The sequence below is a fragment of the Saccostrea echinata genome, unplaced genomic scaffold (genome assembly GCF_033153115.1).
Source record: "Saccostrea echinata isolate AGI-Se365-2 ecotype Australia unplaced genomic scaffold, CSIRO_AGI_Sech_v1 ptg000002l, whole genome shotgun sequence".
NCBI classification, from domain to species: Eukaryota; Metazoa; Mollusca; class Bivalvia; order Ostreida; family Ostreidae; genus Saccostrea; species Saccostrea echinata.
Window position 1 is genome coordinate 12,401,208 of NW_026889751.1, and position 12,233 is coordinate 12,413,440.

The window sequence follows — 12,233 nt, forward strand, 5'->3', positions numbered from 1 at the left end:
AAAGATGAAACTTATGTGGAAACATCCTCAGGTAGTGTAGATTCAAGTTTGTTCAAATCATGACCACCGGGGGTAGGGTGGGGCTACAATGGGGGAACAAAATTTTACATAGAAATATATAGGAAAAAACTTTAAAAATCTTCTCAAGGACAGCAAAGCCATGATTGCCATTGATTGGTCATATTTATATGGAAGTATCCTCAGGTAGTGTCGATTCAAGTTTGACCTCCGGGGTAAGGGTGGAGCCAGAACAGGTGATCAAAGTTTAGCATAAGAATACACAGGAAAATTCTTTAAAACTCTTCTTCTCAAGAACAGCAAAGTCATGATTGGTCATATTTTAATGGAAGCATCCTCAGGTAGTGTAGATTCAAGTTTGTTCAAATCATGACCTCCGGGGGTAGGGTGGGGCCACAATGGGTGATCAAAATTTTTCATAGGAGTATATAGGAAAAAACTTTAAAAATCATCTTCTCAAAAACAGCAAAGCCATGATTGGTCATATTTATATGGAAGCATCCTCAGGTTGTGTAGATTCAAGCTTGTTCAAATCATGACCCCCGGGGGTAGGGTGGGGCCACAATTGGGGATCAAACACAGGAATATATGGGAAAAAATCTTTTTCTCATAAACAGAAAAGCCATGATTAGTCATATTGATATGGAGGCATCCGCGGGTAGTGTAGAATCAAATTTGTTCAAGTGAGGGCCCCCGGGGATAGGGTGGGGCCACAATAGGGGATCAAATTTTTATATAAATGATTATATTGGAAAACTCTTCTGCTCAAGAACAGCAAAGCCATTCGTTATACTGATATGGAAGCATCATCAGGTGTTTAAATTAAAGTCCCCACCTGTAAACTTTTCAATACTGAACTGATTTTTGCTTTTTTTCCTAGCCAATGTGCTCAGGTGAGCGATGTGGCCCATTGGCCTCTTGTTATTTATTTCAGAATTTTGATTGCTACAAAATTCCATTTGGAAGTTTGGGTTTAATTTACATGGATAGGACAAAATAGTTCATCAAAATCAAATGAATCAAAATAAAATCAGAATTGATTTTCTTAGAACGATTCCATCTTTGTGAAAAAATGCACTGCACTTCACCTAACATGAACAAGAATTTTAGAAATCAAACCCAGAGCCAACTCAAGAAAGATTACATGTTCCAAATCATTACTATTTGAGAAGCGGTAAGTAGCAGATTCGGAACATACAATTTTAATGAAATCAACTCAGAGCTGGGCCACAATACAAATTTATCTGGATAAACTCATTGTATGTTTACTTATAAAAACAACAATGTTGTGAGTTAAGTTTGTGATGTCATTAATTCATAGTAACTTTATCCAGTTTAGAGTATGGTGAATAATAATTATAGTATGGACATAAATCATGCATTAAATATTGCAGATTAACTTACCCAATGTGGAGTGGATATTAATAAACTGTCTGAAAAGATACCTATTTTTGCTCGAAAGTTCACATTTTGCTGAATTCAATTATTGTTAGTTTAGTACCCCTTAGACTGAATAAATTGGATTAAATCCAAAGTTGATCCTAGCTGAAGTAGGTGCCTTTTCACAAGCCTTGTGGTAGAGAATTAAACCGACACAGCTTTCTCCACATACAATACAAAGTGTCAGTGATGACCAGAGAAACTTGATATTTCTAACACATACATGAATTTGGATTTGTAACAAGTCAAACATCCCCTCTTGAAAAAAAAAATGTTCAACAAGTAAAATTATATCAAAATAAACAAATTTTTATTAAATAATCAACAATATAGGCATAAATAAACATTAAGAAAGACTTGAGATATCACACCAGTTTTCTAAAGCTGAAGATATCACATTTGAATACTCAATAGCACAAACAATGTCTTCGTCAGTCCTTCACCGAGATGGTGGTGCTTGATTCTGTGTTATTCCGAGTCATGGCACCACCAGGTGGTACACTGAGAATACTGTGGGATTTCCGCCTCTTTTTGAGTTGATCTAAGGTCTTCTGACTGGTTCCCCCTCGTGTGGTACCTGTATCGGACCTATCCAGGGGACTGCCTAGTATACTGGCAGCGTCATCTGAGGATACTTCCTAAAATAAAACATTTACCTTAAATTAACCAGTCTGATAACTACTGATACCTGATCACTGCTATCCTAATACAATGATGCATCACTGTATATATATAACTACTGTGTACTTTACAAATTTGATAAAATTATGATACTATCTAGTTTCTAAATGAAAATACTTCTTGTACAAGTTACATAAATGGATGAAAAATGAGTATTTAATGTAAATGAAAACGGTGCGATTGTGAATCCTCTATCAAACAGGAAGGAACATGACTGTGCGAGGTGGACTACCATCAAAGTAGTACCACACAAAGTACAACATGAGTGAAAACTTCAATACATGTACAAAGCTAAACATTTAACCCTACAAATGAATGCTATGTATATCCTCACCCTCCCTTTCAAACATGCAATTGTGTTTATAAAAAAAATTCTGATACAGAAACAGTATCATTTGCTAAACACAATCACTTGTGATTTCCATATCCAGTAAAATACCAAAAATTTATCAGTGTGCAATTCATTCCATGTCTGTTGTGCAGTTCATTCCATATTTCCACATTGACCACCAAACTTCTGACCCAAGAACCTTTACCTTCTCTAGACTGAACTCGAGACAGTCCCAATTTCATGCTGTACATGCTCAAAGCAGACTGAGCTACTCGTTTAGCTTGTAATCTTTCCTGTTTTTCTCTATATTTCTGTAGAATTTTTGTCAAAAATATGAAAACTTCAGCATGGATGATGAGTTAATTGCAGAAAGTGAAAGATTAGTCATGGAATGCAATAAATGAATCATTGATTCTACAACAATGTTATATCTAATATTGGCACTTTTAAGGAACAATAAATAAAGTATCTATAATGTAAGAAATGTATTTATAGATAAATAACTAAAGCTAAAGTTCTACTGACATTAATGATGAAGACAAATTATATGTGCTAGTCTACATATGTAACTAAAAAGAGAAGAAATGCTGCAAAGTTTGATTGAAAAATCAAACACGTAAATTATATATAATATAACACTGTGCTACCAAGTGCACAAAGTCCTTTTCATCAAATCGGGTGCATTTCAATTTTTGAAGAATCCCAAGTAGTGTTTTGATCAGGAACCTTTTTTAAAGATATGCATTTTGAATGGTGATAAAATGTTTCGAAAAATAAGTGTAATACATTTTTAAGGAGACAAATTTTCTTTAGGTCAGCTATGGTTCTCTAATTTTATTACCCAGGGTTGTGATTCACTGTTCTCAAGACCCCCCCTCCCTTTTCAAATTGAGCTGCAATATCTGACAAGGATATTAAGTGAATTGAAGTGTCAACAAAGTTTATTTCATTTTTTTGGTACTACCTCTGTAAAGAATAACCTAAATTCTTGAGGGAGTTCAATTTAAAAAAAAAAGAAAGATTTTCTTCTAAGAGAGACAGAGAGTTAATTAACTCTAAAATTGATAACACTAAGTTTCCTTCATATAAAATTTTCATAAGGGATGATTTGTTTCAAATTTTGTTGACTATTTTTTTTTCCTTATGGCTGCTCTCTCACTTAATATATATATATATATATATATATATATATATATATATATATATATATATATATATATATATATATATATATATATATATATATATATATATATGGCCTGTGAGCCTATTTCTTTTTTTTTCCATATATATACAAAGTACATATGAATGTAACAAATACACACATATGTTAGCTATTTAAAAAAAAGTCCACATTTGATACCACAGGAACACCTAAACCATGCAGATTAGAAAACCTCACAAGTATAGAGACTTTTTCTACATGTGAGCTCAATTAAACCAAAGTGCAATTTCATTTTTCGTTCTGACCAATAATATGCAACCAACTCGTCCAATGTATAAAATTCGGACACCATGAATTTTCTTACCTGCTCATCCTATATAAAGAAAGGACAGAAATAAAAAAGTTAAATGAAAAGCAATTAAAAATGTTAATTAAACAATGAATGGTCAGATATGATTGACCAAGCAATTAAACATAAACTAACAGTATCTACTGCTAAGTTTAAATGCTTGACTAAACATTGACCCAAAGGAAGTTAAGCCAACACCATGAACATCTACACATACCAAATCCCTCACTCCTTCTCTCTGTAAAAGGATTGCATTCTGGGTAAGTTAAATCATTAGATTTTTAAATCATAATGGTGTAAAGTGGACATCCTTTATTATATTCATCATTGCAATAAACTAAGACATTCACAATCAAGATGGAAGAAAACTTTATCGGATATTGTGAACCTTCTCATATACTTCTATAACTTCCCAGTGGCAATGTGCTTCACAATATAGAGGGGAAAAAAATATGGGGGCAACTATCAGATTAACATGTAATTGATTATTTACAGTGCCTATTGTCATGTCCTTAGGTGTTCATCAAAAAGTAATTTACTTTTTGACCAAATGTCCACTTTACACACACTATACTGTTACTGCATGTACCATGCCAACGTTTCAATCAGTTCTAATAAGCTGTTCATTTGACGCCACATCAAACCAGTGTACCCAGTTTATACCTGACTTCCCTGGTAAATTGAAGCATATACATATATTAAACATATCCTATGCTATAATTGCTATGTTGACTGGTATTACAGCAAACATTTCAACCAAAGTGTTAGTATTTTTTTTTGCCCCATAAACCTAATATATGTCTGTAATAACTATTATTGTCTATATTAGAATGCTCTTATTGTTTAAGTGATAATTTTCATACATTTTAAATGTAGCCCTCACATTAATGAAGCATTGTATTTATTATTTGTTGTCTAGTTCAAGCATTTTATATTTTCCCATTCCTTTAAATGGCACCATTTCCACCCACACCAATATTAAGAATTTAGCAGCTTATTATAACTTCCACCTATTCTCCAAATTCAGTCGTACACTATTACTCATTATAATTTACCTGTTAACTTTAATACATGTGAAAAACTTTTGTAATGTAGATAATGCTACATCTGATTCAATAATCATTTCAGCCAATGAGGGGAAAACAAACACACTGCATGTACATTTGAAAAGCAGAATTCGGATAGCCTACAAAAAGGGGAAGTATCAAGTTCTCATAAAGGAATCAACGTAGCTCTACACATTCGCAATATGGCATAAAAAGCAGATAATTCAGAGATATGACATCATCTGTAGCCTACAAAAATTCATTTCACGGCAGTTTCAAGCATGTGACTATATGGTCACATGACCAATACCCACACAAGGATGCCTTTTCATCATCGTCAATGTCATCGATATCTTTATCGTAATTTTGATCAATTTCCTGACTCATTTGTGTACTTTGTCTTTCTTCATCATCAATTTCTGAAGTTGGAGTTTTTAGCTACAAAACGACTTCATTTATATTTTGATGTCCTCTTGTGTGTGGTGTGTGAAATTAATATCTGAATCAATTAAATTTAGTAAGTTACTGAGTATTTTGTTATCTATCAAAAAATACTGTTATATATATAAGATATAGTAATTTATTTAGTGAATTATGCTCTCAATTAATTCATTCAATCTGACTGGTGAAAAAGGACAGCACATCAGTGTATACGTTTGGGTGTAATATATATATTATCTGGGTAGTATATCAAAATCCAAATAAATGAAATCCACATAAATAATATGTACTAAAATACTGGAATATACTGTGAAAAAATGCTTTTAATGACTTACCCTCCAACGAACCCCATCAGAAAGGGAGAATGTGTAAGCAGCAATGGAGCCATCCGGTATTGGAGGAAATGAGAAATCCTCCTTAGGAATTTCATAATTTTCTATACCATCCAACCTTTTCTTCAACATCTTTTGGTATTTTGTCACTAAAAATTGAAAATATCAAGTATAATGAAAGTTTTATAAGCTATCTTGCTATACGATTGTATAATTATCAACCAAAATGTGTGTCCAAGTTTCGTATGTATGTGGCCCCTAGAACATCTGAACTTTAAAGGCACTCATTCAGGTGTAGGCTAGCATTCTCTCATACTCTTAATGAAAATTAACTAAAATGTGATTTTGTAAAAAAAAAAAAAAAAAAAAAAAAAAAAAGCTATGACCAAAACAGGTGATCTTGCAAAAAAGCTTTGACCAATCAGGTGATCTTGTAAAAAGCTATGACCAATCAGGTGATCTTGGAAAAAAGCTATGACCAATCAGTGATGAGGAATACAGTTTCCTGCCAAAGAAACAGACAGAAAGATCATGTGATCCCTACAAGTCTGACCTACAGGCAACAAAGAGTTGGATGGTCAAGCCTCCATCCAACTCTTCTTTGCCATACACAGTTTGTGCTTCATAATTATATACTTGTTCTATGACTTTTAGAGAAGCATTAACTATAACCTGCTGTGTGGATACATATCCAGTCTTACCTGGTCTCTTGGCTGGATCATCCGGAGGCTGGAAGCCTCTTTTAAATCCAGCCCAGTAAGGAAGAAGTTCTTTGAACACTGCAAACTGTGCTTCGTCAAACAAACTGGGCACCACATCTTTGCCTGCCAGGTATCTCTGGGCTGCTTTTATGGTTTTCTCTTGAAGTTGTGGTGAGATGTCAATCTATTTACCACATTTAAAACAGTTCACAGAAATTTGAAAACTCAGTTTAGATATTTTTTAGTCCTTCAGTTAAATACTGGTACATGTACATACATTTTATACAGATACCTGAAAATATTTTTCTGTACACTATTAGAAAATTAAATATCACATAATCAGAGGAGAAAATTTAGAGATAATCAAAATTAACACATGTACATGGCTTAAAATTGAGATTTACATTTTCCTTAAATACTTATACATCCACTTGGAAATTAGTATAATCATTTCAAAATTTACCTGCAATGTGGGACTAGTCACAGAATCAAGGAAACACTCCATAATGGATTGCACTTTCTTTCTTAAAAGCTCCTCATCTGAGTGGGCATGATTAGAATCCTGATAAAGAAAATACTTATTCTTTTATTCATTCTTTGCACTGGAAATGCATTTTTCAAGCACTGAGAGCAACAACAATTTCAATGAACCTTTTTTCTTGAACTACATTTATTCCCACATAAATCTGAAGCCTTTATTAAAGTAGAACTGAATCTTGGCAAAGACAGATAACTCTACAATTGTTTAATCATTATTTTTGAAATTTTCAAGGTCAACAATAATCTGTCTCAAATTTGCCCTGTATATAAATTTTTTTTTTCATTTTGTTTCTTCATTTCAGTTAGAAATATTTTTTATATTACAGAAGAAATCAGAGAGTCATTTTCCCTAAGCACCGAATGTGTACCTTGAACTTCTGTACTTCAATGTAGAAGAAAAGATCCTTGTCGATCAGCGGACAGCCATCCTCTTCTCCGTGCTTCAGTAAATATTTGTAGAAGAACAACATGGGCAGTGTCAGGTGACCAGCAGCGGACTGCTTCAGGGCCTTAAAGAATTCATCCTTATCCTCCTTGTTAGGCTGAGCTCGACCAGTCTGTACAGATACAATAATGTTCTCATCATATCAAACTGTCACCAAATTATGCTTCAGAGTATTTCCATTGTTTAGGATATTAATCATACATCTAATTTATTTTAAAAAATAAACACTTTGTACAATTTTAATTTATAACATAACTTTGTCTGCAAAATTCTAAATAAATCATCTGTTTACTGTACTATAAACATCACACTTAAAAAAAAAATTATTATAAATTTTTATGTTAGCTGACCATTAACTTCTACAACTTTGACAGTGATTGCTATACAAAAATCAATTCTAGATGATACATATTGGCAAAATATAAATGATTCAAAAATCTTGTTATAAATATCAATATTTTAAAGTAAAACAAATTTTTAGTCATGGATACTTACAATGTATATCAATATCTGATAAATATCCAACTTGTATACAGAATTAGAACTAGAGTAATTCACCTTATATGTATGCTATTCATTTGATGTTACACATTGTGACTATAGCTACTATCCACTGACAAATCCCTAACCATAATGGTACTCAGTCAAGGATACACAATGTGACTATAGCTACTGTCCACTGACAAATCACTAACCATAATGGTACTCAGTCAAGGATACACAATGTGACTATAGCTACTGTCCACTGACAAATCACTAACCATAATGGTACTCAGTCAAGGATACACATTATGACTATAGCTATCGTCCACTGATAAATCACTAACCATAATGGTACTCTGTCAAGGATACACATTATGACTTAGCTACTGTCCACTGACAAATCACTAACTGTAATGGTACTCTGTCAAGGATACACAATGTGACTATATATATAGCTATTGTCCACTGATAAATCACTAACCATAATGGTACTCTGTCAAGGATACACATTATGACTATAGCTACTGTCCACTGACAAATCACTAACCATAATGGTACTCTGTTAAGGATACACAATGTGACTATATATATAGCTATTGTCCACTGATAAATCACTAACCATAATGGTACTCTGTCAAGGATACACATTATGACTATAGCTACTGTCCACTGACAAATCACTAACAGTAATGGTACTATGTCAAGGATACACAATGTGACTATATATATAGCTACTGTCCACTGACAAATCACTAACCATAATGGTACTCTGTCAAGGATACACATTATGACTATAGCTACTGTCCACTGACAAATCACTAACCATAATGGTACTCTGTTAAGGATACACAATGTGACTATATATATAGCTATTGTCCACTGATTAATCACTAACCATAATGGTACTCTGTCAAGGATACACATTATGACTTAGCTACTGTCCACTGACAAATCACTAACCATAATGGTACTCTGTCAAGGATACACAATGTGACTATATATATAGCTACTGTCCACTGACAAATCACTAACCATAATGGTACTCTGTCAAGGATACACATTATGACTATAGCTACTGTCCACTGACAAATCACTAACCATAATGGTACTCTGTTAAGGATACACAATGTGACTATATATATAGCTATTGTCCACTGATAAATCACTAACCATAATGGTACTCTGTCAAGGATACACATTATGACTATAGCTACTGTCCACTGACAAATCACTAACCGTAATGGTACTATGTCAAGGATACACAATGTGACTATATATATAGCTACTGTCCACAGACAAATCACTATAACCATAATGGTACTCTGTCAAGGATACACAATGTGACTATAGCTACTGTCCACTGATAAATCACTAACCATAATGGTACTCTGTTAAGGATACACATTATGACTTAGCTACTGTCCACTGACAAATCACTAACTGTAATGGTACTCTTTGTCAAGGATACACATTTTGACTATAGCTACTGTCTACTGACAAATCACTAACAGTAATGGTACTATGTCAAGGATACACATTAGGACTATAGCTACTGTCCACTGACAAATCACTAACCATAATGGTACTATGTCAAGGATACACAATGTGACTATATATATAGCTACTGTCCACAGACAAATCACTATAACCATAATGGTACTCTGTCAAGGATACACAATGTGACTATAGCTACTGTCCACTGACAAATCATTAACCATAATGGTACTCTGTTAAGGATACACATTATGACTATAGCTACTGTCCACTGACAAATCACTAACTGTAATGGTACTCTTTGTCAAGGATACACAATGTGACTATAGCTACTGTCTACTGACAAATCACTAACAGTAATGGTACTCTTTGTCAAGGATACACATTGGTGACTATAAGCTTCCTCATTTATCCTAGTCAATGCTTTATAAAATTACAGGTTCTCATTAAGAAATAACTAATAACAAAAGCAAGATTCCTTTGTGAAACACAATTTGGTACTTGTTTGTAAATTTCTTTAACCTTTGACCTGTATATAATGACCTTGACCAAATATGAAATTTAAACTTCATTTCTTTTTATCCATGGTTATAACAAAGGTTGGAGTAGAGGACAAGCAATTACATAATAACAAACCAAAAAATGATACAATTCTCATGATCATTTATGAAAAAAAAGAATGAAATTCAAGAGCTAATACATACGCTGAGTACAGCCATTATAGAATACTAGTGTATCACAAACAAAAGCAGAGATCAGTGATTTGTCTTTGAATCTGCTAGAAGCTTAGAAGAACTACAGAGTACAATGAAAAACATGCATCTGTACATCATCCTACAGAAAAAAATGTGGTCTAAATGTTTATGCTGTGATCGCATGCATTTTTTTGTAATGGGAGGGGGTGTCTTCTGTAAAGACCAGTGTCTGTATTCACACTTCAAACTCATGATCAGTATCTATAGACTCTGCACTCTTTAATATCATGCCTTCCTTCTTGAAGGAAGATGGTTAAGATAACATGCACCTATTACAGGTTAAGCTCTTGTCGCAAGTAAATAAGCAGTTAGATTTGCATGCATTAGAGCAGCTCCATTTAGTTAAAGCCGAGCTACCTTTGACCTTCGCCCGCGCCTTTGTGACATTTTAGAAGATGGCATCTCATCAAATTGTGAAGAAGAATGGTCTCGGCTTGTACCTGTGTATGTTGTGTCGTCCTATGTACATTATGTTTCATATTATAAGCTTTTATTGAAATGTTATCGATATAAAAAAGAAAGCAAAACATGTATAAAACATATCTACTCTACATTAAGAAGGATTCAAATAAAAAATGCTACATCTATTGAATCAAAGCATTCAACAAATTTTGAAAATTATGAAATTTTATTATTTCATTTAATTTTTTCTTCCAAGTATAAAAATTTCATGTTTATTTTTCCTTTCCTTATAAATGTCAAAACTGTAAAATAAACAGTCACACTTAGTCTGTTAGATTGAAATTAAAACATAACCAGGGCAATTCTTTGTTTATCACACAAGAAAATATACCATATTTATTTTGATAACACATGCAATATGAAATATATTTTATAAGAGATACAGACAGCAATTCAGTTCTTGAATATATTTTTTGATTTTTTTTGGAAAGTTTCATTTAACATGATGCCCATTGGCCACAATGCTCACCTGAGTCTTCTTGGTCTTGCTGTTCTTTAGATGATTAAATGGTTATTTTGACCCCTAGGGGTCATGACTTTAACAAACTAGTTCCAGACTGAATGGGGATGCTGAATATCTCTGACTAATATGGACTTTCTATTCTAATATACACAATCTGGAAAAGTTTGCATATCAAAGTCACTGCCTAATTATTTCCCTTAAAAGAGGGCACATCTCTTCACTTCAACAAATTTTAACCCCTTGATATCCAAGGATGCTTTGTGGGAAGTTTGGTTGAATCTGGTATAGTGGTTCTTGAGAAAAAGTTGAGATTGTGAAAAGTTAACAGATGACAGATAACAAAAAATGTTGATCAGAAATGCTCACTAGAGCCTTTTTACTCACGTTTGATAAAAATGGTGATAAAATTCATAAACCAGAATATCAAATTTTAAAGATATTGATGAAATAGATAGGACTACTTAGTGCCTCCAAGTTGGAAAAATAATATCTGAATAAATTTTATGTTCACCCTTAATTTATTAAATTACAGATGTACCTATTCAATTTATGAATTATGAATATTTCTGAGTGATAAAAATTCATAATAGTATATGAAAATAATATATGTCATATATATAGTGTAAATGTAAATATCAAATAATATAAATACATGTATCTGAATAAGATATCATATCCATAATGAGAGATTTCAAGTAGTTAATGCACTTAGAATAAATGTATATGCTCTCTAAAAAAAATTAAAAAAAAAAACATTTGTAAAATAGAAAAAAATAGAGATATAAAGAGTACTAATGAATTATGAAACAGATGGGATTACAGTCTAGAAACTAGAAGGATGTTGAAACAGGAGAGAGTCTTAAATACTCATAACTTACTGGCTTCTCTGGACCCTTTGAGAATTTAAGTAATAAAGAGTAATGCTTCAGTGACATTATAAAAGTTTCATTTATGATAAAATATTAAGTTAGAAATTCATTTAAAGAAATGTTATACCACAAACACTCATAAAAAAAATGCACCTACTAAATTATTTCACTTTGAGAATACCCATAAGATAACTGAATTCTATATCAACAAATCAACG

The 12,233-nt window shown here is 32.7% G+C and overlaps 1 protein-coding gene across 7 annotated transcripts in view; it reads right to left on the reverse strand.

Annotated features, from left to right (window-relative positions):
• Positions 1 to 1,746: 1,746 nt before the first annotated feature.
• Positions 1,747 to 12,233, reverse strand: part of LOC133173004 (regulator of G-protein signaling 22-like) — a 37,997-nt gene continuing 27,510 nt past the window's right edge. For 4 of the 7 annotated variants that reach the window (XM_061307906.1, XM_061307899.1, XM_061307915.1 and 1 more), the window contains 7 exons: positions 10,579 to 10,680; positions 7,413 to 7,601; positions 6,968 to 7,066; positions 6,505 to 6,688; positions 5,807 to 5,952; positions 4,202 to 4,222; positions 1,747 to 2,096 (listed from right to left, as the gene is read on the reverse strand). In XM_061307906.1, coding sequence (XP_061163890.1) covers positions 1,890 to 2,096; positions 4,202 to 4,222; positions 5,807 to 5,952; positions 6,505 to 6,688; positions 6,968 to 7,066; positions 7,413 to 7,601; positions 10,579 to 10,680 — 948 coding nt within the window. In that variant the 3' untranslated portion in view covers positions 1,747 to 1,889. The remainder of the gene's footprint in view (positions 2,097 to 4,201; positions 4,223 to 5,806; positions 5,953 to 6,504; positions 6,689 to 6,967; positions 7,067 to 7,412; positions 7,602 to 10,578; positions 10,681 to 12,233) is intronic. The other 3 variants (XM_061307935.1, XM_061307891.1, XM_061307924.1) reach the window with 2 other exon arrangements.